Source organism: Gavialis gangeticus, unplaced genomic scaffold (assembly GCF_001723915.1).
Source record: "Gavialis gangeticus isolate Ggan-Ray unplaced genomic scaffold, GavGan_comp1, whole genome shotgun sequence".
In the NCBI taxonomy this organism is placed as follows: Eukaryota; Metazoa; Chordata; order Crocodylia; family Gavialidae; genus Gavialis; species Gavialis gangeticus.
Genome location: NW_017729018.1, coordinates 1,305,617 through 1,331,250, shown reverse-complemented (window position 1 = coordinate 1,331,250; position 25,634 = coordinate 1,305,617). Strand labels below are relative to the sequence as shown.

Below are 25,634 nucleotides of genomic sequence, written 5' to 3'. Positions count from 1 at the left end.
TGCCATGGCAGGGGGTCCGACTCGATGATGTGTTCAGGTCCCTTACGACCCTAGTAATTATGAAACTATCCACCTAACAGCAGAGGGGTTTCACACAAGTGGTCATATTTTCTTCCCTGTTTGAGCACCTCTGCCAGCTGGTATGCTGCAGCATGGCAGCTTAGGACTCGACTATCCTGGCACTGAAAACATGCTTCCTGAGATATATTCTGTGCTTGGTCAGTTTGAGACCAATGTGTTTGAGGAGGAAGAAATAAGAGGCTCCATAAAAGGCTTCCCTGTACACTGTCAAACCTTGTTTCTGTTCCAGAGAGAGAAGTGCTGAAGAAATGGATGGTGATGACAAGGACCTGAATGGTGGCAGAACTTCAGAATGTGCAGTGATAATTTTAGAGATGTCTTGAGTTTGCTGTGTTGCTCTAGAATCAAGCCAGTAACATGAGGGTGTCCATGAGCATGGAGAAAAAGATGACAATTGCCATTTGGAAGCTGGCAACCCCTGGTAACCTCCAACTCTATTCTATTGTCAAACACTTGGGCATGGGATAATCTATGCTAGGATCAGCCATCCAGGAGGTTTGCCATGCCAGCCAGCACATACTAGCACAAGGTTATTCAGACTTTCTAACCCACAGGAGGTCATACCTGGATTTGCCTTTATAAGGTTTCTAAACTGTATCAAGGTCCTTAATGGCAGGCACATTGCCATCCTGTGCCTAAGTGCACCTAGGCTCAAGGTAAATAAGCTGCAAAGGAGTATCAGCCACACTTCAGGGTGTCATGAGCCACTGATATCAATTCACAGATGATTACCAGCTGATCAAGCAAGATCCACAATACTAAGGTCTTCAGGAACTCTACCCCACTGCCCCTGATGATGCAGGCAAGAAGACAGTAGCTGTGTAAAATTTGTAATGTGTAATGTGATTCACAGAAAATGTGTTTATTTATATGAAAAAAGTTTAACAAAGAAATATTATAAAAAACCCAAACATTTAGTGCTGTATTGTAGAAACAAGTGGGAGTACTGGCAGTTTGTGAACTGAGAGAAAGGAAGTAGGCAGTCTAAGAGTGATGGAGAGTGGTGGAACAACATCTTGACACATAGTATGAATATGCTGGAGAGACTGAAGTCCCATAACACGCTGCTTTTCCTGGGCAAGCACTGTCCATGTCCTTGTGAGGTTCTAGAAAACTGTTCTCTCCCCAACATCCCTTAGTCCTTTTGGTAGGAATGTGATACGGAGTTCCTTCCCATACTGGAAAAAGGAGTTATCGGGACTTACAGTCAACAAGGCCAATGGAGAGATAGGGAGGAACTATCTGAGAGATACAGGTGGGGGACAGTGGTTAAGACTGTGCTAGTGGAGAGTCTGTTCATATAATGGATCTGTCATCAGGGTCTGTTCGTATAATGGTCAGGGCTGCAGAAGGAAAAAGTTTGGATGCAAGACAAAGATGTGAGACTGGAAGGAATAGCATGGGGGCTACGCAGAGGAGGGGAAGAGGCATGAGGAACTTGTCTTGAGTGTGTAGGCCTGTTGTCAAGGGGAACCCGTTTGGGTCTGAGGTAAATAAGCCTAGCCTTGGCTCTGGGCTAAGAAAGTCTGGTCATAGGGTACAAAATGTAGCATGACTTAAAAGCTGAGGATGGCTATGAGAGACTGCTTTTTCCCCTCTCCAAGCAGAAATTATCCATCAGCATCTGCATAGTCTGCTTTGCCATGTCCACAACCTCTCCAGTGGGCTTGGCATTTGGCATGTCTGGAAGATCCTTCACAGCTGATCAGGTCAGCACAGTGGTCCTGATGGTACTTCATCTGTTAATGTCAGGCTCCTGCAGGCATAGCTCTTCTCTGAGGATGCTACCAGAAGTGTCAGCATCTCTCCTTCTTGCTCTTTTTTTCTCCTCCATCTCAGTTTGGTTACTTGCAGAGCTCTAGCCTCAGGCTTTGACCTTGGAACCTCAGCAGCAGGAACACAAACAGGAGCAGTAACAACTGCAGGTGGCATTCCTGAAAGGTGAATAAATAAAGAGGCTCTTTTGAAACATTTGTCTGGCTTAATAATTAGGAAATAGGAACACAAGATTTGAAGGGGTCTCTTGGGCCATTAAGTCCAGAATCCTGTAGTTGTTAACTGAAGGAAACCCTAATATCACCCCTTCAAACCCTTTCCTAACAACATGGAACAACACGGTGCACAAGCTTCTGGCCCTGTGGGTTGGATGAGTGGGGCTAGGCCAGAGTCATGGTCCTTTGCCTAAGATCTTCTGAGTGTGTATCAGCCAACTACTTCCACATTGCTGCACTGGCAGGGAATTAGCAACACCTTTGGGCCAGATCCTGTGGGTGGGGTTGATCCATGGGTGGAACCAGTGTGGGGTCAATGCACTGAGTCAGTCTGCTGGTGAGCTGCCATATGTGCCAGATTAGGCTACAAAGTGACCCCATGTGCCAATCTAGTCCCATATGCTATGGGACTGGTGGCACTGTTAACTGCCATAGCTTTCAGAATCATTTTCAGAGCTATGGCAATTAACACTGCCACTGTGCTCCCCCACTGTCAGATTTCTGGACCTATGGGGAGCCCCAAGGGCTGGATGACACAGCCCTACAGGCCAGATTTGGCCTGCATGCTGGAGGTTGAGCACCACTGATATACAGCATTCTTGGTGTTTTAGATAACATACTATAGGTAAAACCAGGGGAGACAAGGGTGTTGCTAATGCCCAGTCACTGCAATGAGGAGGAAGCAGTTGAGTGATATACACTCAGAAGATCTTAGGAAAAGGATCATGACCCATGCCACATAGGAAGGCAAAAACACCTTAAGAACAAGATCTTCACCTGGAGAGCCCTAGATATTCTAAGTATAGTCAAGAACATCAGTGCACCTCAGTCTAAAACCATGAGTCTTAGTTGTCACCAGTATTCCAGTACTTCAGAGGAAGGTAAAACAGTCTCAGAAGCCAGTAACATTCATGGGGTGACGGATGGGGAAGAAGGGGGGAGTGCGAAGTCCCAGGGAAAGCTCTGACACTTGGAATTATAAAACACCTTCCATACACTGAGCTACATTTATACCTCACCAAGGGCTTGCAAACATAAGTCTACATATCACAGACACTCCCTATCCTATCATCCCATACCTCCTACAAATGTATCCAGTTCAACCTTAAGGCAATTTAGGCTCTTTGCCCATACTTGTTTGGAAGACCATACTAAAATTTTATTTTTGATAGTTGAAAATCTTCTAATTTCTGATCCAAATTTATCTGTAGCCAGTTTGAAGCTTTCTGATACTTTGCTGGTCTTGTATTTTTGCCTAAAACAGCTCTTCTCCTTCCCTGATATTCTTTTCACCAATTTACTTGTGAACAGCAATCATACCCTCTGCCATCTGTGCTAAACAAGCCAAGCTCCTTTAAATCATCTTTCATAAGTCTTGATTCTCTTAAGCGGGACCACCAAATCAGGAGGAAGAGGTGGAAACTGTCTTTTTAAAATAATTGACAGAAGTTTGCAAATCACAGAACCTGATTCTCATGGGGGGGACTTTAATTACAGTGACATCTGGGAAGCACAGCAGTGCACAAACAGTCCTGAAAATTCTTGAAGTGTATTGCGGATACCTTCTTGAGACAGATGGTAGAGAGGCAAACTAGCAGGGAAGCTCTTCTAGACTTGTTGCTCACAAACAGGGAGGAAGTGGTTGAGAATGTGAAGATGGAAAGTAACGTGGATGGATAACAGTCACCACAAAATAACAACGTTCAAGATCCTCAGGGGAGGTAGGAAGGAAAGCAGCAGAATACACTGGACTTCAAAAAACAAAAACAAAACAAAAAACCAAAAAAACCAAACAAGAGTTTAACATACCTAGGAAACAGGTGGACAGGATCCCCTGGGAGGCAAGTTTCAAGCATGAAGGAGTCCAGGAGGTCTGGCTGTACTTTAAAGGAGGCCCTTTGAGGGGTACAGGAGAAGCTATCCTGATCCGATGAAAGAATGGGAAGTACAACAGGAGACCAGCCTGGCTAGACCACAATCTCTTCAATGAGGTGAAACTTGGAAAGGAATCTCACAAAAAGTGGAAAACTGGTCACATGACTTGGGAGAGTATAAGAGTATCACATAGGCAGGCAGGGAGAAAATTAGGAAGGCCAAGGCACAATTAAAGGTGCAGCTGTCAAGGAACATAAAAGACAAATAAGGGATTCTATATGTATGGCAAGGGTAAAAGGAAGACCAAATCATAGGACTCTTATGAAATGCAGAAAGCAATTTAGTTACAGATGATGCAGGGAAGGCTGAAGTAGTTAACACATTTTTTACCTCAGTCTTCCCAAATACAGGCAGCTACCAGACGATGAGTGCAGTTAGCAACACAGAAAAGATAGGGAAGGAGACCAGCCTAGAGTAATAGAGGAACAGGTTGGGATTACTTATATCAGCTAGATACTTTAAAGTCAACAGGGCCTGATGGGATGAACCCTAAGGTACTGAAGGAACTGGCTGAGGTAATTTGAAAGTCATGGAGGCTGGGTGAGGTCCTAGATGATAGGAAAAGGACAAACATAGTGTCCATCTTTAAGAAAAGGAAGAGGAGCATCCAAGGAATTAAAGACCAGTCAGTCTGACTTTGAAATCTGGAGAGATCATGGAGCCGGTCCTCAAGGAATGTTCTGTAAAGCCCTCATAGGAGAACAAGGTGATCATGAACAGCCAGCATGGATTTACCATGAGAAAGTCATGCCTGACAACTAGATTTCCTTCTATGAAAAGGTGACAGGCTTGGTGGATGTGGGGACAGTAGTGGATGTGATATACCTTGACTTTAGCAAGGCTTTTGATGCTGTCTCCCATGACATTCTTATTAGCAAACTATGGAAACAGAGACATGATAAAAGTACTGTAAGGTAGATACATAACTGGTTGGATCTTAATGCTCAATGAGTATAATTGATCATAATTGATCATATGCAATGAGTATAATTGATCATAATGCTCAATGAGTAGTCAAAGGCTCAATGTCTAAGTTGGGAAGAGGTATCAAATGGAATGCCTCAAGGATCTGTCCTGGATCTGGTACTGTTCAACATCTTTATTACTGAAATGGAATTGAGTGCATGCTTAAAAAATTTATGGATGACACCAAGTTGGGTAGAGTTGCAGAGAAGTCTGAAGGGTAGGGCTAGGATCCAAAATGACCTGTTTACACTGGAAAAATGGTCCGCAATCAACCAAATGAAATTCAACAAGGAAAAATGCAAAGTCCTGCATTTGTGAAGGAAAAACTGCACGCACAAATATAGACTGGGGAATGACTGGCTAGGTTGCAGTACTGCAGAGAAGGAATCGGAGATTACAGCAGATCATAAGCTGAATGAGAGCCGTGTGCTTTAGTTACCAAAAAAAAAAGGTCAACAGCATACTGGGCCGTATCAACAGGACTGTCACTTAAAAATCAAGAGAAGCGATTCTTCTGCTCTATTCAGCACTAGTGAGACCTTACCTGGAGACCTGTGTCCGGTTTTGGGCACCACACTTCAAGAAGCATGGGGGTAGATTAAAAGAGTCCAGAGGAAAGCAACAAAAATGATTAGAGGTCTGGGAAGCATGACTTATGAGGAAAGGCTGAAAGAGATAGGGTTATTTAGTCTGGAGAAGAAAAGCTGGAGAGAGGATTTGATAACAGTCTTCAAATTTCTCTATAGCCACAAGGGATAGAACTAGGAGCAATAACATCAAGCTACAGCAGAGGAAATTCAGGTTGGAAATCAGAAAGAACTTTCTGACTATGAGGGTCGTCAAGTATTGGAATAGGTTACCTAGGAAGTTGTGAACTCTCCACCCTGCAAATATTCAAAAGCATGTTTGACAGACCCTTGCTGGGATGGTTTAGTCAGGTATGATCCTGTTTTTAGCAGCAGGCTGTACTAGATGACCTCATGAGGCTCCTTCCAGCCCTTTGGCTCCTATGATCCCATGTTAGTTGTCCTTAGAATTCCAGAAATGCACCCAGTAGTCTAAACGGGGTCTCACCAATGCTGCGTACAGAGGTCCTAATACTTCCTTGTCTCCACTGCATAGGCCAGTGGTTCTCAACCTTTTTGGACTCAAGACACCCCTCCATAACTTTTATGGATTGAGTGGCAAACAATTTCAAAATTTATTGTATATAATTAAAGTGATTATCTTCTTGCAGAGGGCCTGGGCAGTGGCGATGAGAGACTCACCAGGCAGGGACAAGCCTAAGCCTGCACTTATCTGCATATCTCCTCACACCCTGGGGCACCTTTCAAAAGATTTGAGGGCACCCTGGTTAAGAATCACTGGCATAGAACCTAATAAATGCTATCTTGGGATGCGTCTTTTCACAGCTGCTTTGCAGTGATAACATAGCCATCCTGAAATCAACTAATAAACTCATGCCGTCTCTTCCTCAGATGTCTCTCGTCTATATTACATTCACCATTTCGTTGAAGCCAGTGTTATTGGTTCCTAAGTGAAGGACTCTGCACTTCATACTTATTATATTTAATTCAATTTTTAATGCTCTATTTCACAAGTTTTTCTAAATGAGTGGTTCTTAACCTTTTTAGACTTAAGACACACATTGTTAGACTTCAGGCACCCCTCAGAAAATACCAGCTCTTAGCTTTCACTTATTCTTTTGATTATGGAAAAATAATAGAGCAATTCTTCTGTTGCAAAACACTCAAAATGTTGTGAAGTTTCTATGGATTCCTAGGTGAAATCTCTGGGTTTACCTTGTAAATCATATGTAGGTGTTTGCATACCTAACAGTGCTAATATTGAGGAGCATCCTGCTGCACCCTTAAAGGATCTTGCAGCACCCTGGTTTGAGAATCAGTGATCTAAATCTTTCTGTATAATAATTCAGTCCTCTTATTTATTAGCAATACCTCCCAGGATAAGTCAGCCACAAATTTCATGAGGTCATATTGACAGTATCCATGTTACTGATAACAAATCATATAGGACAGGGTCCCAAGACTGATCCCACCAGTAACCACTCTCCAGTGAGATATGCTCACTGCCTATCATTGACTTCTTTGAGTGAATTCCTTATCCATGTCAGCAATGCACCCTTACCATCAAAAAACACCAGACCTTGAGAGAGATATTCTCAGCAATATCCCCCTGGCCTTCAAACAACTTCATACCTGGCCAAATTCACCATCAGAAGCAACCCCCCCTCTGACCAACAGACACAGGGGCAGAGCCAGGATTCAGGATTTGTGGTGACAGTGGTATGGCCACACCAACTTTGGCAGTGTGGTGTATGTGCAGTGAAGATTGCTCATGTGCCACCTGGCAGAAGGGGATGTGGCCACACATACTGCTTAAACTGGAGTTCTGTTCAGTCACCGAGATAAATAATAATCTTGGACCAATTTTGCCAAATATTTCCCATGTGGCACTATCAATGAGGTGGTTCACCAACTGAAAACTTCCTAGAGGCCAAACTGGAATGCAGAAAATACTTTGCTGAACTGAAGAACCTGAACCCCAAACAGGAGGACATTTGATGACTAGGTCTTTTGGTGGAGGTTTTACTTCAGGTCCCCAAATGCTGCTCTGATCCCTGTGGAGGCAAGGGTGCACGCAGCAAAACGGGGCTAACAATTCAAAAAAGGATCCCTCTGGGATGCATCACTAGTGAGAGAAAAAGGGAACATCCCTGTTGGCTTTACTTATAAAAAAAAAAAACAGGTCACTGCCATAAAGATTGCCTACTAACGGACTGCAGATACATGCAGACCTAGATATCTGTGGTTCAGACACAGAGCCCAAGGCAGAGGGACTATGGGGTGCCACTTAAAATAGGGGATACCCAGGTCCTAGGTTTGGTGAATTCAGGTTCTGAGCAAACATTTATCCAAGACCAGTTTGTGGACCCTGACCAGCTGACAATAGTCGGGTATATATGGGACCTGCATCAATGGGGATGTCAGACTTTGTAACCCCACAAAAGTAAAACTGATGTTTGGTGGCCAGACAGTGGAAATAACTGCCAGTGCTGATGGGCCAGAACTGGGCCCCAGTGACTAGATTACTGTATGTTGCAGAAGAAAGTAGGAAGGACTGGGATGATCATGGACCCCTAGAAAGCTGACTAGACAAAATATTCCTGTTTGACCCAGAGTTGTTTGGACCTCGGCCCCTATCAGTTGGGTCTGCAGATGCAGATCAATGCGTGGCTGCGCAGATGGTGTCAGCAGCAGGGCTTTGGCTTCTTTGACCATGGGATGTTGTTCAAAGAAGGAGGATTGCTAGGAAGAGACAGGATCCATTTTCTGGAGGAGAGAGAAGAACATCGTCGGAGGCAGGATGGCTAACCTAATGTGGAGGTCTTTAAACTAGTTCCACTGGGGGATGGAGACGAAGGCCCTGAGGTAAGTGGGGAAGCGGGGGACCTGGAGGAAGACCAAGCAGGAGGGGACAACAGGGGAGGCCTTCTAATTCTTCCTCCGAAAGTAGGGCAATTGGCTAGTTACCTCAGGTGTCTGTACCTGAATGCATGGAGCCTGGGAAACAAGCAGAAAGAATTGGAAGTCTTCCCACAGTCCAAGAATGATGTGATTGGAATAACAGAGACTGGGTGGGATAGCTTGCATGACTGGAGCGCTGCCATGGATGGGAACAAACTGTTCAGGAAGAACAGGTAGGGGAGATGAGGAGGAGCAGTTGTGCTTTATGTAAAAGAGCCACATGATTGTTCAGAGCTCCGGTATGAAACTGGAAGTGGCCTGTTTGAATTCTCTGGGCTACAGTCAGAGGGGAGAGCAACAAGGGTGATGCTGTGGTTGGTGTCTGTTATACACTACTACATCAGGAGGATGAGGTCAATGAGGCTTTCTCCAAACCGCTAGAAGAAGTTTCCTGACCACAGACAGAAAGCTGACAAAAAGTAGAAAAACAACTAAAGAGGGATATAAGAGTATTACTGAGGGATGAAAGCAGGAAGGCTAAAGCATAACTGGAGTTGAATCTAGTAAGGGACATGAAGGGTAATGAGAAGGGTTTCTATGTCAGCAACAAGAGGAAGATCAGGGTCCTTTACTAAAACGGGAAGAGGCATGATATGGAAAAGGCTGAAGTGCTCAGTGCCTTTTTCACCCCAGTCTTCACAGGCAAGGTCAGCTCCCAGATTACTGCACCTAGCAGCACAGTTTGGGGAGAATGTGAGCAGCCAACAGAAGTGAAAGAACAGGTTAAGGACTATCTAGAAGAGCTGGATGTGTACAAGTCTATGGGGCCAGATGGGATGCACCTGAGGGTGTAAAGGCCGATGTGATTACAGAGCCGCTGACCATCATCTTTGAAAATTCACAGAAGTTCTGGATGGTTGGCAAAAGGCAAATATAGTGCCCATCTTTAAGAATGGGAAGGAGAAGGATCTAGGGAACTACACACTGGTCTGCCTCACTTCAGCCCCTGGAAAAATCATGAAACAGGTCCTCAAACAATCTGGAAGCACTTGGAAGAGAATAAGGTGATTAGGAACAGTCAGCATGAAATCACCAAACGGAAGTCATGCTTGACCAACCTGACTGCCTTCTATGATGAGATGACTGGCTCTGTGGATATGAAGTGAGCAGTGGACATGATATACCTTGACTTTAGCCAGGCTTTTGATACGGTTTCCCACAACATTCTTGCAAGCAAGCTAAGGAAGTAAGGGTTGGATGAATGGACTGTAAGGTAGATAGAAAACCGGCTGGATCATCAGGCTCAGAGGGTAGTAGTCGATGGCTCAATGTCTAGTTGGCAGTTCTCAAATGGAGTGCCCCAGGGCTCAGTCTTGGGCCAGTTTTGTTCCATATCTTCATCAAAGACCTGGAAGATGGGATGAAATGCACCCTCAGCAAGTTTGCAGATGACACCAAGCTGTGGGGAGTAATGGATACACTGGAAGGTAGGTTTAGGATTTAGAAAGACCTAGACAGATTGGAGAATTGGATCAAAAGGAAGCTCGTGAGGTTTAAAAAAGACAAGTGCAAGTCCTGAACTTAGGACAGAACAATCCCATGCACCAGGCTGGGGGCTGACTGGCAAAGCAGCAGCTCTGTAGAAAAGGACCTTGGGGTTACAGCGGACAATAGGCTGAATATGAACCAACAGCGTGTCCTAGTCACAAAGAAGGTAACAGGATACTGGGCTGCATTGGTAGATGTGTTGCCAGCAGATCAAAGGAAGTGATTCTTCCCCTCTATCTGGTACTGGTGAGGCCACATCTGGAGTACTGTGTTCAGTTTTGGGCCCCCAACTACAGAAAGGATGTAGACAAATTGGACAGAGTCTAACGGAGGGTAACAAAAATGGTTAGGGGGGGCTGGGGCACATGACTTCTAAGGACAGGCTGAGGGAACTGGGCTTATTTAGTCTGGAGAAGAGAAGACTGAGGGGGTATTTAACAGCAGCCTTCAACTACCTGAAGGGGGGTTCAAAAGAGGATGGGGCTAGACTCTGCTCAGTAACGGCAGATCGCAGAACATGTAACAGCAGTCAAGTTGTAGCAAGGGAAGTTTAGGTTAGATATTAGGAAGAATTTTCTCACTAGGAGGGTAGTAAAACACTGGCACAGGTTACCCAGAGAGGCTGTAGATCTTTATCCTTGGTGGTTTTTAAGACCCCAGCTAGTCAAAGCCTTGGCTGGGATGATATAGTTGGTGGTGGTTCTGCTTTGAGCAGGGGGTTGGATTAGATGCCCTCCTGAGGTCCCTTCTAAGCCTCATTTTCTATCATTTTATGAAATACTGATGGGTCAGAAGAGAAGCAGTTTTGGCAGGGGCAACACCTAGTAAAAGCTCTGGTAAAGATGTTGGGGTACAATGTGACCTAGGTGGCCCTAGGGAAAACACCTTGACAGAGGGGTAGTACCTGTAAGGGAAGGCCATGATTTTACGCTCAGGCAGTGACTGTTGGGGCCCTTTGAACAAAGCACCAGTGGCTCCATTCTAGTCCTAGTGGATTTACAGGACCCACTATTCAGAGGCAGTAGCTATCCATTGCACTTTGGCCCAAACAGTGGCTACAAAAATGTTGAAAATATTTTCATGCATAGGTCTCCCATAGGATATACTAAAAGATCAGGGCATTGTGTTTATGTCCTGATCACTAGCAGCAGTATGCACCTTGCCTGTGGTTTTTTGCTCCCTGAAGAGCTAATTAGCAAGACCAAAAAAAAAATGAAACAATCTTTAAAAAAAAAAAAGACCAAGAAAACAAAACCCTGTTCTCCTGCTCCCTGTCCCCTCCCTGTTGACACTGGAAGGGGACTGCTGTGGCTCTGGTCTTAGCATAGGAGTCTGGACCTTTCATGCAATAAGTGGTTCAGCCAACTGCTTGCTGCTGGTTCACAAGAGTTCCCTCACCATTTGCTGCTCTGATGCTCTTCTCTCTAGAGTGTTTAAGCTCCCAGTGAGCCACCGCCTTCATAGATTTCATAGACATTAGGGCTGGGACCTTGGGAGACTGAGTCCAACCCGCTGCCCAAAGGGCAGGAAGTCAGCAGGGGTCATAGGAGACTCTTACCAGGAGTCTCACCATAACTGTAACTACTCAACAAGGCTTGCAGCTGCCTCTTAAAGGGACAGGCAACCCTGTTACAGGGACCTTTAAAAGTGCACCTGTGAGAGCCTCTACCCCACACAGACAGATGGATTGGTGGAGATATTTAATCAAACTTTAAGGAAGTTAGGTGACAGGAGAACCCAAGAAATGGGATGTTCTTCTACACTATTTGTTATTTGTGATCCAGGACTTTTCCTAATCATCAATGGTGTTTTCACCTTTTGATCTCCTGTAAGGGGGAGAATCTCATGTTATATTAGACCTCCTTCAGGAAGCCTAGCAGACAGGGCGTGACATCTCAAAATGTAGTGCAGTATGTTCTCCAGCTACTGGAACAGTTGGATCTTGAGAGGGAATTCAGCCAAGAGAACCTCTGAACTGTGCAAACAGTCCCAATCACAACACGACAATCAGAATATGCACAACTGGTATATCAACCAAGGGACTAGGTCCTACTGTTACTGCCCTCATTTAGAAAGCACACCATCAGCCAAATGGGTGGGGTCCTCTGAGGTGGTAAGATGACTTGGGGAGGTAAATTCTGAAGTGCACATGCTGGGGAAGTGATGTAGGTCCCAGATAAATCTCCTGAAACCATGGAGAGTCTGAGAGACACTTAATGGCTCAATTTGTTTGACAGAAAACATGGAAATGTGCAAGAAAAGGTTTGACTTCCAGCCAGTACAATTGCCTTTGGAGCAGAACCTGTCCAAAACACAGCAAGTGGAAACAAGGACCCTAGTGGAGGTAATCCAGAAGTGTTTGTGACCAAACCTGGGAGAACTACCCTATTAGTTATCATACTGTATTGAAACCAGTGTGCCCAGTCTAAAAAGGGTTCTCCAGAGTACCAGAGAAATTATGGGAAACCGAGAAAGGAAGTAACAGAATATGCTGGATACGGAAGTGATCAAAGCATCTTCAAGCAAATGGAACAGTCTACATTGGTCCCATATCAGATTGGCACCAATATAAGGGAAATTGACAGTATTAGCAATCAGCTTTTTTGGCTGATGTGGCTGATAATGTTGCTGATAAATGCTCTGTGCACGTACACAGCCACAACTGACCACACAAGCAGTTAGCAGCGCAGCCTGGTAGCGTGGCAAGCAGCCAGGTCTGGCTAGTACGTCTGTCGTGAGGGAAGGGGCTGGTGGGGGTGGGGGGGCAGATTGAGTTCCCTGCAATGAGGGAGGGAGTGGGGCTGGGGCAGGAGCAGGCACTGTGCAGAAGGGGTGGGGCATGGGAAGGAGCAGTGCATGGCTTGTTCAGGGCTGTGGGGGGGGGGGGTAGCTCCTGCTGTTCCATGCACCCTGGGAGGGCACAGGGGGTGTGTGCCCCCAGATCTGCACACGGGATGAAGGAGGGCTGCCACTGTGGGCTGGAGCCAGGGCTGTGCCAAGCTTGTCCCAGCAGGGGCTGGGCTGGGCTGGGCTGGGTGGGCGGTGATGCTGGGAGGGGGGTAAATTGTGGTGGCTACAGACTCCCCCTGCAGCCCCTCTCCCAGCACTCCCACTGTCACCCACTCCGAGTGCAGCCCAGCCCAGCCCAGCCCAGCCCAGCCCAGCCCAGCCCCTGCCGGGACGAGCTTGGCACAGCCCTGGCTCCAGCCCACAGTGGCAGCCCACCTTCATCCTGTGTGCGGATCCGGGGGCACACGCCACCCGTGCCCTCCCTGGGTGTGCGTAGCAGTTGGATCAGTACTGGCTGATGTGGCTCATTAAAAAAGTTGGCCATCAGTATTGGCCTAAAAAATCTCTATTGGTGCACCCTTAGCCTGACTATATTGGTTACCAAACTGGACAAGAGAATCTCGTTTTGCATTGATTTCTGAAAATGAAATGTGGTGTTGAAGTCTAATGCATACTGGATACCTTTGATCAATGAGTTGCTACAGCAGCTAGGGGATGCTAAATATATAACACTGGATTTGATGAGGGCTACTGGCTGATCTCCCTACTGCCAGAATCCTGGGAATTAACAACATTCACACCTTGAGGGCTGTATCTGTTCAGAACTCTCCCTCTGGGGCTCCATGGTGCCCAGCTATCTTCCAACAGCTAATGGACAAGGTACTGCAGCTACACTCAGAATGTGCCACAGGGAACCTTGATGATGTAGTCGTGTTTACGAGTACCTGGAAGGAAGACCTCTAGCAGGTCATGGCAGTGCTATAGTCACTTCAAGCAGAAGGCCTTATGGGAAATCCAGCAAAATGCTGACTTGGCTAATAACATTCTGCTAGTAAGAAAGTATTTGGGGGACGCTTTAAGCAATGGGAAGATTAGACCCCTCTAATGGAGTCCCCAGTATCCAAAACAAAACAAAAAAGCAACTGAAGTCTTTCCTCAAGTTGGCAAGTTCTTACTGGTGCTTTACCCCAAATTTCTTATCAATAATTCCCCACTAATAGAAAAACTGCATACTATGGCACCCTGATCTGTGCAGTGGACTCCAGCATGGGTGGGAGCATTTGGAGAAATAAGAAATGGATACTATATAATGCCATGGTACTGTGCCGTTTGGAATTTGACTGCAGGCTTATTTTCAGGTGGATGCCTTGGAGCAAGACCTTGCAGCTGTTCTCTCTCAGAGCTCTGAGAACATCTGAAGCTTTTGCCCCAAGAGCAAAACTACTCTGTGCCATAAAGTGCTTTGGGTGAATCTGATATCCTTTATTAGACCAACTTAAATAGTTGGAAAATTTTTTCTTAGCAAGCTTTCAGGTTTAAACACCTTTTGTCAATCTGAGGAAGCATCTACAGTTGGTGTGTGCTCTTCCCATCCAGCTGCAGATGCTTCCTCAGCCTGACGAAAGGTTTTTAAACCCGAAAGCTTGCTCAGAAATTTTTTTCCAACTATTTAAAGGATATCAGATTCAACCAAAGAACCTTGTCTGCCTATGTCCTTAGACCAACATGGCTACAACCTACACCCTTGCCATAAAGTGGGTAATTGAGGTTCTTGGTATTATCTCCTTGGGCCCCCTTTTACCCTGCTTACTGATCATGCCCCTTTAACATGGGTGAAAGCAAAGTGAGAAGCCAATGCCAGCCTGATGCATTAGTATCTGATATTGCAAACTTACTCCTTGGAGATCTACCATTGATCAGGAAATGCACATACCAATGAGAACTTTTTTTCATGGGACAGAGCAGGGCTAAATTCAGACGAGTGGGTCTCAAATTCCACACTTGGGGAGGGTAGATATATAACTGAGTGGTTTTTCTTTTTAAGAAGGTCTAGCCAGCTCACTTAAGGATTCAGCTATGGGACATTCTGCTAATAAGGAAGTCTTCCGCTGGAGGCTTAAAACCCAGAGGAGAGAGCAGAAGGAGGCAGGCTGTAAAGGAACAGCTTGCAAGAAGGAGAAACCAGGATGTCATACTGGGCAAAACCAGAGTGGAAAGTGGCACTTCTAAAGTCTTGAGAGGATGGACAATTTTGGTTTGTACTGTTTATATTGTGAGAGATTGAAGTTTCTTGGATAGGACTAAAAGCAGAGCCTAGCCTTCAGTAGGATAAAGCAGATTCTCAACCAGGGTGCCAGGGCACCCTGGAATGGTATGAGCTATGAAGAGATAAGCAGATAAATTAAGCAGATAAGTGCACCACCCCCACTGAGAGGTCCCTCAGCAAGGAAGTAAACACTGTAACACATGAAAGTTTTTGATATTGGGTGCCACTCAATTTACCCAATATGGAGGGGTGCCTTGAGTCCAAAAATGGTGAGAACTACTGGGACAAAGGATAAAGGACCTGCTTTGATCCCACTGACAAGGATGCACACCTTAAGGAACTGGAGCACGGAAACTTACAATACAATTACAAAACTGTTGTCACTCAGTTCCTGGTCCAAGCTGCTACAATACCAAACCTCGGATAAGCACAACAGAAGCCTGTTTTCACCCCCAATCCCCAGCTTGAATACCTTAGACTAATCATTAATGACCTCCAGCCCCTTATGAAAAATGATGACCATTTCAAAGTAGCCTTGAGGGACAAACCTGTTCTTGTTTACAGGTAGCCTGTCAATCTCAAATGGCATCTCTCCAGCAATAGACCACATAACTTATTCTCACCAAGGCACCAGATCTTACTCTGGATCCAGATGCCAGCTGTGTCTGCTCATCAACATATAATCCATTTTATTTGGTCTGTTGATGTTGTGGTCTAACATCTGAGATTTGCTCCTCTACTAATGTCAAATATGTTATCACCTGCTTACAGTGCCCTCTGCTGCCTACAGTGCCCTCTGCTCTCTACAAAATGAAGGGACCCCAATTAGACATCAATTCCAGAAAGACACATAAGTTGGTGGCAGAACGCTTTAACATCCCTGGACTTCCCATTACTGACTTCTGAGTAGCTGTTCTTAGACAATGAAACTTTAAAAGCCAACTTCAGTGGGAAATTGCAGAACAAAAAATCATCTACAAATTGGATTGCACTGTCTAAACCAAGGCTGTCCAAATGATGGCCAACAGGTTGCATCCAGACTGCAAAGGGTTAGTGGGCAGCCCACAGTCTCCTACCCAACTTCCATTCCCCGCATTGCTCTGGCTGATGTGGCAGCAACTGGAGTCTCTGGAACAGGGCAGCATAGCTAGACAGGGCCTGGTAAGCGCTCTGCGCTTCTGACAGGAAGGGAAGGGCTTGTGCTGCAACCTGGGGTTTGTAACGGAGCCAGAGACTTCCTGATACTTTTAAGGGCAGAAGAGCTGCAGAAAGTCTTGGGTGAAGGGAGCTGCCTGCCAGAGGCTGCAAAAGACAAGTCATGGGACAACAGGCTGTAAGTGCCTACTGCAGTGTTAGTGGCACAGCAGTAGTACAACAGGCCAGAGCCCAACTTAGGGAAGAAAAACACAGCCACAGCAGTTAGGTTAGCCAGTAAACCTAGTGGAATACACCTAACAGCTGACCTAGGAAAAAACGTGACCCAAACGAGCAAGGCTTATGGAATATATTAGGTCAGGGAGAGCCTGGGAGTCAGTCAGGCCCTGCAGGCTGCCAGGGAAAGAGCTCTGTACTGGGTGGAGGGGGACTGGCTAGGATCCATCTGCCCTGGGGACTGGAAGGAATGAACTGAAGGCTGGTAAATAGCTCAGTTTTGGTATTCAGCTTGGGTGTTTATAGTCTGCATTATAGCCAATGGGCTTATCTTTTTGTTATAAGTTAGACTAAAGGGACTAACACAGGAAGCTGGAGATCCCAGATATGCCCAAGGGGCACGTGATTGCCTGTAAACTCAGCATGGGGTTAGGCTCCAGGCCCAGCTTGGAGGATGCTGGGAAAGGGGAAGCCTGAACCCAGGAGTGAGACCAGAGCCCCTTGAGGGGTGAAGACTAAGCTCATAAGGGGGCAAGATCCAAGGCACTTGCAGGCAAATCTGACCAGAGCCCTTGAGGCATGAATCCTGAACCCGTAAGTCTGTAAGGATTACAGAGGGGGAAAATCCTGAGTTCATAAGGGGGCGAGACCTGAGCCTTACAGGAGCAAAGCTCAAGTCGGTGAGAGGCAGGACCAGACTTTGGTGGGTGAATCCTGAGCCAGTGAGAGGGAGAGATCAGAGATTGTGGGGATGAGTCTGGGTCTTTAAGGAGAGAGATCTGAGATCTGGCAAGTCACCAACAGGACCAGGCTGGCCTGAGGCCAAGATGGGAGCGACATGGGCCAGAGCACAGAGTCTAGGTAAGACATGGGGCCCTGAAATGCAGTGACCTCACTACAGACCTAGAGGCCTGAAGAGGCATAATACTGGACTGAGGCCAAGGCCCAGCAAGATGAGTAATGAGTAACATCTGCAAGACATGGGCATGCCTGTAGGGGAGGTTGGAGGCCATTAAACTGCAGAGTGCCTTAATGCACTGACTGACAGTGGGTGAGAGGCCATGCTGGGTTCCTGGGGCAGCCTCCCTTTACCAAGTTTGACTAATTCTAACTGCTTTTCTGACTTTGAACCCCGGTAGCATTGTTAAAACCTGTCTGCTTTTGCAAATACAGAAGACAAGTATGGAAAACTGATTCTTCTTGTACCTTCCTGTGTCGTGGAACCAAAAACCCTCGGGAAATTATACAGGTCCTGTGACCCTCTGCTTGGGGAGTGGGCTCAGATGACAGGGAACGGAGGTAGGGTTTGCTTATGTCAGTCCATGCTGGGGAAGGAATAGTCCTACTTTCATGGCTGCATTTAAATTCTCTCTGCATGGGGGGCACCTAATAAACAAATGATGGGGAGGTTTGGAGATGATACCGGCTGGTATTTATTTCATGCTGCAGGAAAGAGGGAAGGAGCAGTTCTGCTCCCATGCCTGTAACTCCTCCTTGCATTAGGATATCTAATGATGAGCGATGGATGGAATGACCCATCACTTTCCCAAGTCTTGAAAGCACCTCAGGTGTATGTAAGGATTGCAGAGGGGGGCAAATGACTGTTAAATGTGGGCAGGGCGTGAATGGGGAGAGCTGGGCTTCAGCTGGCTCCCTGCCCAATAAGTGAGGCTGGGGTTGGGCCATCTTAACCCTTTGAAGGAGTGATGCAACTGAGTATTAATATAAATGACATTCAACCCCCCCAAATAACAGAACCCTGTAAGTGGCACCCCCAAATTCCCTGAATGTCCTCAAAGCCATCTCCCCACCATTTTTTAATGGGTGGAATACAGGAACCCTCTTCCCCACCTTGTAAGGATGCTGAATGATGTTGCCAATGTGTAGATATTCTGATACTCACCAGTAGGCCTGGTGTCCAACAGTTCAAGAATGCCCTCCAACTGGCTAAGTCCTTGGCACTTGAAGAATGAGGAAAAGGAAGTTGGGTGCTCCTCTTCAATGTGTGCATCATCTGACCTGTCTTTCCCCAGTGGCTGATACATTTCCTGCTTTGAGGTCCCAAACAGCAGGAAGTGCTTAGGGCTAAAGCCTCTTCCTGGTCTCTGCCATTACAGCTGTCAGACAGCTCTGGGTTCACTCCATGGTCAGTGATGAAACACGATTCCCAGTGATGATCAGAGATAGCTCCTCACAGCATAAGTACATCACTTGCTGGGCAGCCAAAACCCAGTTAGTATTGCAAACGTTCTTATAATGGGCCTTTAGGACCTTTGTGTGGTAATGATGCAAGTCCAGACTGTTTCCACGAGCTGCCATCTCCACCACAATTCATTTGTAAACAGCCTGGTTTTACTGGTTCCTTCTCAGGGACTCTGTGCCCCAGCTGGAGAGAAAGTAGAGGACTTTGGCTTGCCTTCAGTTAGTGGACCGTTTCACTGACATCAGACATTTTGTGGTACTAATCATTGTAGTGGTAGGTGAGTGAGTGGTCCAGCAAATACTGGCAATGGCTTGCTTCACACTTAAGCTTTTCAAATGCTACATGCAGGGTCAGTGACTCCAGAGTAGTATAACTGGGAGTGTGCCACAGAGGGGTCACTGAGGAGGAAGGATGGTGAAGCAAAGCACTGTGGGGTGCTGCTTGGCCAGTCAATTAAACTTTAGCAGGGAGAACAACATAACCTGAAGCACTTCAAAATTATCCCTATTTCAGTCGGAGTTGTTTTCAATACAGTTTGGGTCAATTTGTAGTGCTACCACACTGTGTATTACCGCTCTATTATTAAAAATGTATGCTTTTAAACTACTTAAAGTGCTTTAAATGTTACATCCATCCATACCCTAAATAAACACCCTTTAGTTACAAAAGACAGTTCATAATGTAAAAGCTTCATTAATTCAATATTTATACCAACAGCAACTGTGCATATGCCAAGAGCAACTGTACATAACTTATAGAAATCTAAATAAATGTAAAGGATATATTAGCATATATAGCAGTAACTTATAGCTTGTATCTTAATAATTATAGATCAGTTGGCATTAACTAATGCTTTTGTCAATCCAAAACCCCTCAAAAGATATCTAATTTATGATCAAAATATCCAACAGTTTGTATTATGTGAATACAAACTTTTCTTCATTAAATGCTAACACCTCTTGTGTAAATTTTCATGAAACTCCATTTAGTACTTGGTTCTCAATGAGGTCAAGAAAAGAAGAAACCAGTCCTGATGCAACTCAGCAACAGCAGAATATAGTTATTTGTATATAAAAATTCTTCCAGGGTATTTTTTCTTCAAACATGCATATAATTAAGAAATGCAATGCAAGTTTTGGTGAAATTTTAAAGAGTCTTTTGGATTAATTCCAAACCAAAGAAAATTCAAACCAATGACATTGAAAAAAGACAAATTTAAAACTCATGAAAAGATTAGGAAAAAAAACAAAACAAAACAAAACAAAAAAATTACCCCGTGGAACCCAATGCAATCAAATACCACAAAAGCTAAGAGTTTAGCAGAATATATGGTTATGAAAACATACAACTTCATTAGATGAGATAAACGTAAGGATGGCCAACCACCGTGATCTTCATTCCTTTAAATTCCTTAAGTGCTTTCCCTATGAAAGTCATAAACATAGAACCAAATGAATATATGTTGTTTTCATGCAATTCTCCTATTGTGAAAAGGAAACAGGGCAAAACTAGAGGAAACAATGTTGTGTTAATAAATACACCAGATAAGGAAGGGTCATTTCAAACTTACCACTTGAATTGGAAGCTGGGGGAGAAAGGGGACAGGTCAATCAGAACTTTTTCTTTTATATCTTGGTGTCTGGTAAACAGAAACAGAAATACCTGGAACTAAGATGTCTCCAAATCCTAGGAGTGAGAAAGGCCTATCACAAAGAGCCAAGGGTGAGGAGTTCAGTCTTGGAACTTTCAGGACCATTGGGAGCTTGAAAGCAAGAGAGACATGCTTTATAAAGAATTTCACTTATGTATTTACTGTATAGCGCGTAAGTCCCTCTTTTCATTCCTACATCTATTACACAAGTATGCCAATACTTAAATGTATTTGTATGAGAATTACTTTTCATTTTACTGACCACTAATGAAATACATTTAACCGCTGTATGGCACTGACCCAGAACAGTTGAATATCAGTACAAAACTAAGTGTTTTAGTATGGCAAAAAATCCCAAGTTATTCTACATTTAATCCAACTTAATTTTAAATAAGACAGGCAAATTCAATTTCTCTGTTACTTAAGATAAGTCACTGATGTTTAGGTAAGTTGATAAACTCATTTAGAAATGCCCGAGAGATGTGTCGGCCATGTTGACAGCCACAAAACAACTGACTAAAGGTTGCTGTTGTATCTTAATTCATTTTTTTTATTTTTGCAAAGGTATTTTCAGATGTTCTGGAACAGCTGGTGACCTTAAGTACCCTATGAACTACAAAGCTGAAGCAGAATAGGACAAGATTAATAACAGCATTAAAAGAAAATTTCTTCACTTTGGCATGTTTAAAAGGAGAGCCTCCAGATGAAGTACCCTGTATCTTTTTGTCTGTTTTTAATCACGCCTACCTGTATTCAGGGCTGTCATCATTTGAATCTTGAGAAACAGAGCAAATGAATTTCTTTCCACTGAAATGCTTACTATTAAAAAGGTAACAGCCAACTACACCGAAAGTACACAGTATAAGGGTGGCAGTTTATTCTTTCCTGGTCATCTAAATTGTCATTTATGGTAGTCATATATCCACGGGTATTTAAATTCTAGAAACATGGCCCTGCATATTGGACAGCTATATTAATGCGCAGACCAGAGCATGTCCAATAGCAGCCATAGCCCCACAGAACCTGTAACTACTGGAATTAGCCTCAGAAACAGAAAAGCTGTGTCTGTGTATGCATCCCTCTTTTGTCCCATACAGCAGTGCATGCATGCACACATGCGCATGTGTGTACACGCATCCCCACTTTGTCCCACAGCTGAGTGCATATGTGGGACAGCTGAGTGGGATAGCTGAGCGTCCCGTATGTGGGACAGCTGAGCACCTCTTTTGTCCCACGGCTCAGCCTGGGTGTACCCACACACAACCCTCTTTTGTCTTATACCTCAGTGTGTGTGTGTGTAAATATCCCTCTCTCATCCCATAGAGTGGGTGGGGGTGTGTGTACATGCATCCCTCCTTCTTCCATCGCTCAGTGGCCAGAGAATTCACCTGGGAGGCTGGAGGTTCAAGGTTCTGGTTCCTCTCACCCAGATGGGGTTTGAACTAGGACATTTTTACTTCCCAGTACAACACTTTAACCACCACACTGTATGTCAAGTGTGGTGCCAGCTGGGTACTTATTGCAGCATCAGACTAAGTTTGGAGGTCTGAAAGGAGGCAGAGTAGCAATGATCTGTACAAAAATCTACCCTATAAAAGGTATCTACTGCCTAACCTGCCCAACATGGAGCATGTCTACTTTCCGTCTGATGCTGGGGATGGATTGGGGATTCTGTTGGAGTATCAACCACCCTATTACACCATGGATTCAATGTCTAAACTAGCCAAGCTGGTCTTGGAAGTGGTGTTAAGAAAACCCAGTCTTAATGGCTTGGGTGACTTCACCATGCACACCAAGGTTGGCTGAAGTGAGACTTCATGATCTCTGTGACACCCACATGGTTTTCCCAGGTAATAACTGGACTGGTATGTGAGGCAGGACACAAGTTGGAATTAATATTTTGCACCTTCCTAGAAACAGGGATTCTGAACAATAAGAGTATATGGTCATGTATAACCTTCCAAAGATGCAAATCCCTGTCTGCTGAGGCCTCAGTTGGAGTAGATCAGTTTGGTTGACCTGCCCACGGAGACTCCTGGAGCTGGTGGGATTCAAGAACTCTCTGGGGGAAGACTCTCTTTTTCCACTGACCTTGACAACAATGTTGTTAATGTTTTACCATTTTGTATAATGACCTGGTTCATAGACACAATTACACCCAGGTGTCCATTCCTACCCCTGCAGTGGCACAGATCCGCTTGGTATATAGAGGTGATACGGCAGTTAAAGCAGGAAGATCGGTGCTTTGAACGCAGGTGGCTCATGAACTATGCCAAAGCTAGCTAACTGTAGCATGGATCACTTTTAAAGGACTATGCCATGGCAGCAGCAAAAGCAAAGAAGCTCCTCTCCACTGCCACTGCTTCTGCAAAGTGCCACCCAGTGGAACTGTTCAAAGTGGTGAATGGACAGGTAAATCATGAGTTATCTCTGCCTGGAAATGGAGTCAGCTAGAACCCTGTTGCGATGAGTTTGTGACTACTTTGCAGGCAAGAATGTTCATATCCAGCGTGTCTTGGGGCTACCAGTTTATCTACAAAATCTGAGTTCAGGGTTGAGGAAACCTGGTCTTCTCTGTCCTATCAATTTCAATTGTTGTGGATCAATTTCATTGTTGTGGCTCACTGATGCAGAGTATGTATTTAGGTTGAGGGGGAAACAGGTATCCACTTGTGAACTGGACCTATGCCTATCATCCTGGCTTGTAAAAGCCAGATGGGGGAGATTGGGGGCTACTGCTAGAAGGGGTTGTCAATGCCTCCCTTTGGGAGGCAAGGTGCCAGCCATTCTTAAGTCTGCAACTGTTGGGCTGCGACTCAGAGGGGGAAAAAAAAATCTTGTGATGGTGACTTCCCATCTAGCTATTTCCAATTCCACTTCCAATCTTCTCTTTTTGGGACAGGTAACTGAATAGGTGGTTCCATGCCACTTCCAGGAGCATCTGGATGCTATCAGATTCCTGAACCCTGTCACTCTCTCTTTCATTCTTGGTATATCAAGGAAATTATGTTTGTGCTCTTGGTTGATACACTTTACCTGGAGATTGACATGGGAAACTGTACTCCAATAACTCTGTTAGATTCTTCAGTGGCCTTTGATACAGTTGACAATGAGGTACGAATAATGTGTTTATGTAATAATGCATTTATTTGTGGGATTGTTCTTAGTTGGTTTCATTTTCTCCTTGTAGAAAGGTTCCAAAGGGCAGTGATGGGTGAGTGCTTATTGTTGTTTCAGGACCTCTCCTGTGGGTCCCCAAGGATTCCATCTTCTTGCCCCTCTGGTTCAATATGTATGTGAGATAACTGGATGTAATAATGGAGAGACCTGGAGTGAGATGCCTTTAACAGGCTGGTGAAACCCAGTTCTGTTTCTCTTTTTCATTTGACCTAGGCCATGCAGTCTCAACCCTTACCTAGTGCCTAGCTCCAGTTGGGGATTGCATGCAGGTAAACCACTTGAAACTAAAACCAGACAAGACAAAAGTAATGGTGGCTGCCAGACCTCATGACTTGGGGGAGGATAGAAACATTTATCACTGAAGGGTTCAGCTTCTCCTTGTCACTTATGTTCCCAGCCTGAGGGAACTCCTGGATCCTTTTACTGCACTTGGATTTCCAAGCTGTTGCAATGGCTAGGAGCACCATTCACCAACTCCATCTGGTGAGAAAGCCAGGTTTGGATCTGGCCATTATCATCCATGCTTTTGTAACCTTGTTACAATGTGTTCTACCTGGGGCTGCCCTTGAAGACAGTTCAGAAGCTGCAGCTGGTGCAAAAGGCAGTGGCTCACTTTCTGACTGTGGCCAATGACCAGGAGTACATTACTTCAGTGCTCCACAGTTTGCACTGGCTTCAGCAGTTTTCTGTGCACAATTCAAGGTGCTGATTTTGACCCATAAAGCCCTCAGAAGAACAGAGATTCCTATATACGTAAGGGACTATCTTCTCCCTCATGTTCAACTGCAATCCCTAAGGTCAGCCAAGAACAACCTTCTGCAAATTCTATGTACGTGCCAAGTTCATCTGGCAAAACTACGTGGGAGGTTACTCTTGGCAGTCACCCCTCAGCTTTTAAACTCCTTCCTACTTGAGGCCCATCAGAGAACAAGCCTGGATGTCTTTCAGATGCACTGGAAGACTTTCATTTGGGAAGGCTTTTAGCAGGTGCCTTGACTTTTCCCACTTACACAGATGTGTCCCAGGAGGCAAGTACTCTAAAAGCTTAAGGGGGTTGATCCTACCTGGGAATTCCTGGTGTGTGCAGGTCTCAAGCTGGAGGAGCCTCTGCTCCAGGAAGGCTGGAAAACACCAGCAGCTTCACACTGCCCAAGCCCTTCTGCCATAAGCAAACACAACACGGGAATGCAATATAGCAGCCCAATTTGTTACTACCTTCTGTTGCAGCCACAGATTTGAGCATTGGTGGTGCTACAGAACATATGGATGTCTGTTTGTTTTCACTTTGTGCCACCTTAACATTTTTTATGAAGGCACAAAAGTGATATCTACTTCCATCCTTAGAATATATTTAGTGGTTTTATACCAATTAAGTCTGGTTTAGGGCAAGCCATAATTTAAATAAAGGACAAAATTAGGCATATTAATATCAATGATGATATAAATTATTAGGTGCATTTTTATATTTTCTTGCCTTATTTAGCAAACTTGAAACTGAGCCAAGAAATCAAGTATAAAAATCCAGATTCACCTCAGAATCAGTCTTGAACTACGGTTCTTGCTGAATGACCTATCTGCAGATGAACCAAAATTAGTCCTTCTTTAAAACTTGGTTTTTAAACCTAGGTAAGAAGTTGTTTTCCCTAATAGGCTAGCTCCCTGTTTAAGATTTTGGTACTTAGTAAATTTAAGATTAACACTTTTTTATTTTAAATATTTAAAAGTTGGTCAGTTCTGAATATTTGATTATTTTGTTTGATATGCTTTACCCAGAGGCAAGGATTTTTTGTGATATTGTTCACTGGAGCACTGTATAGTTGGGAGAGCTGTTGGACAAGTTTTCTGACATAAAGTGCCCTTCCTCAGGTCATCTGGGGCACTGACAGATGTTAACAAACATCAGTGCTTTACTGGGAGAGGAAGAACATTAGTTTGACCTAGCTCCCCAGTGTCTATATAGACTGGGCGTTTCAGTGAGCCTTTTTGGCGCTTCAATGAGCTATTAGATAAAAGTGCCAAAAAGCTCTACTGAAGTGTGTGATCTATATAGATGTTGGTCAAGCTGAGTCAAAGCAACATGATGCCTCTTCTGGGCATGCACTGTGTTTGATTTGGGGGCAAACTGAGCTGAAAGTAAAGCACTTTTTTTTTTTTTTTTTTTTCA

The 25,634-nt window shown here is 44.7% G+C and overlaps 1 protein-coding gene across 2 annotated transcripts in view; it reads right to left on the bottom strand.

Moving 5' to 3' along the window:
- The window catches only part of SPPL2B (signal peptide peptidase like 2B), a 187,508-nt gene that overhangs the window by 20,429 nt on the left and 141,445 nt on the right, over positions 1-25,634 (bottom strand). For both annotated transcript variants that reach the window (XM_019513196.1, XM_019513195.1), the window contains exon 12: positions 20,302-20,401. In XM_019513196.1, coding sequence (XP_019368741.1) covers positions 20,302-20,401 — 100 coding nt within the window. The remainder of the gene's footprint in view (positions 1-20,301; positions 20,402-25,634) is intronic.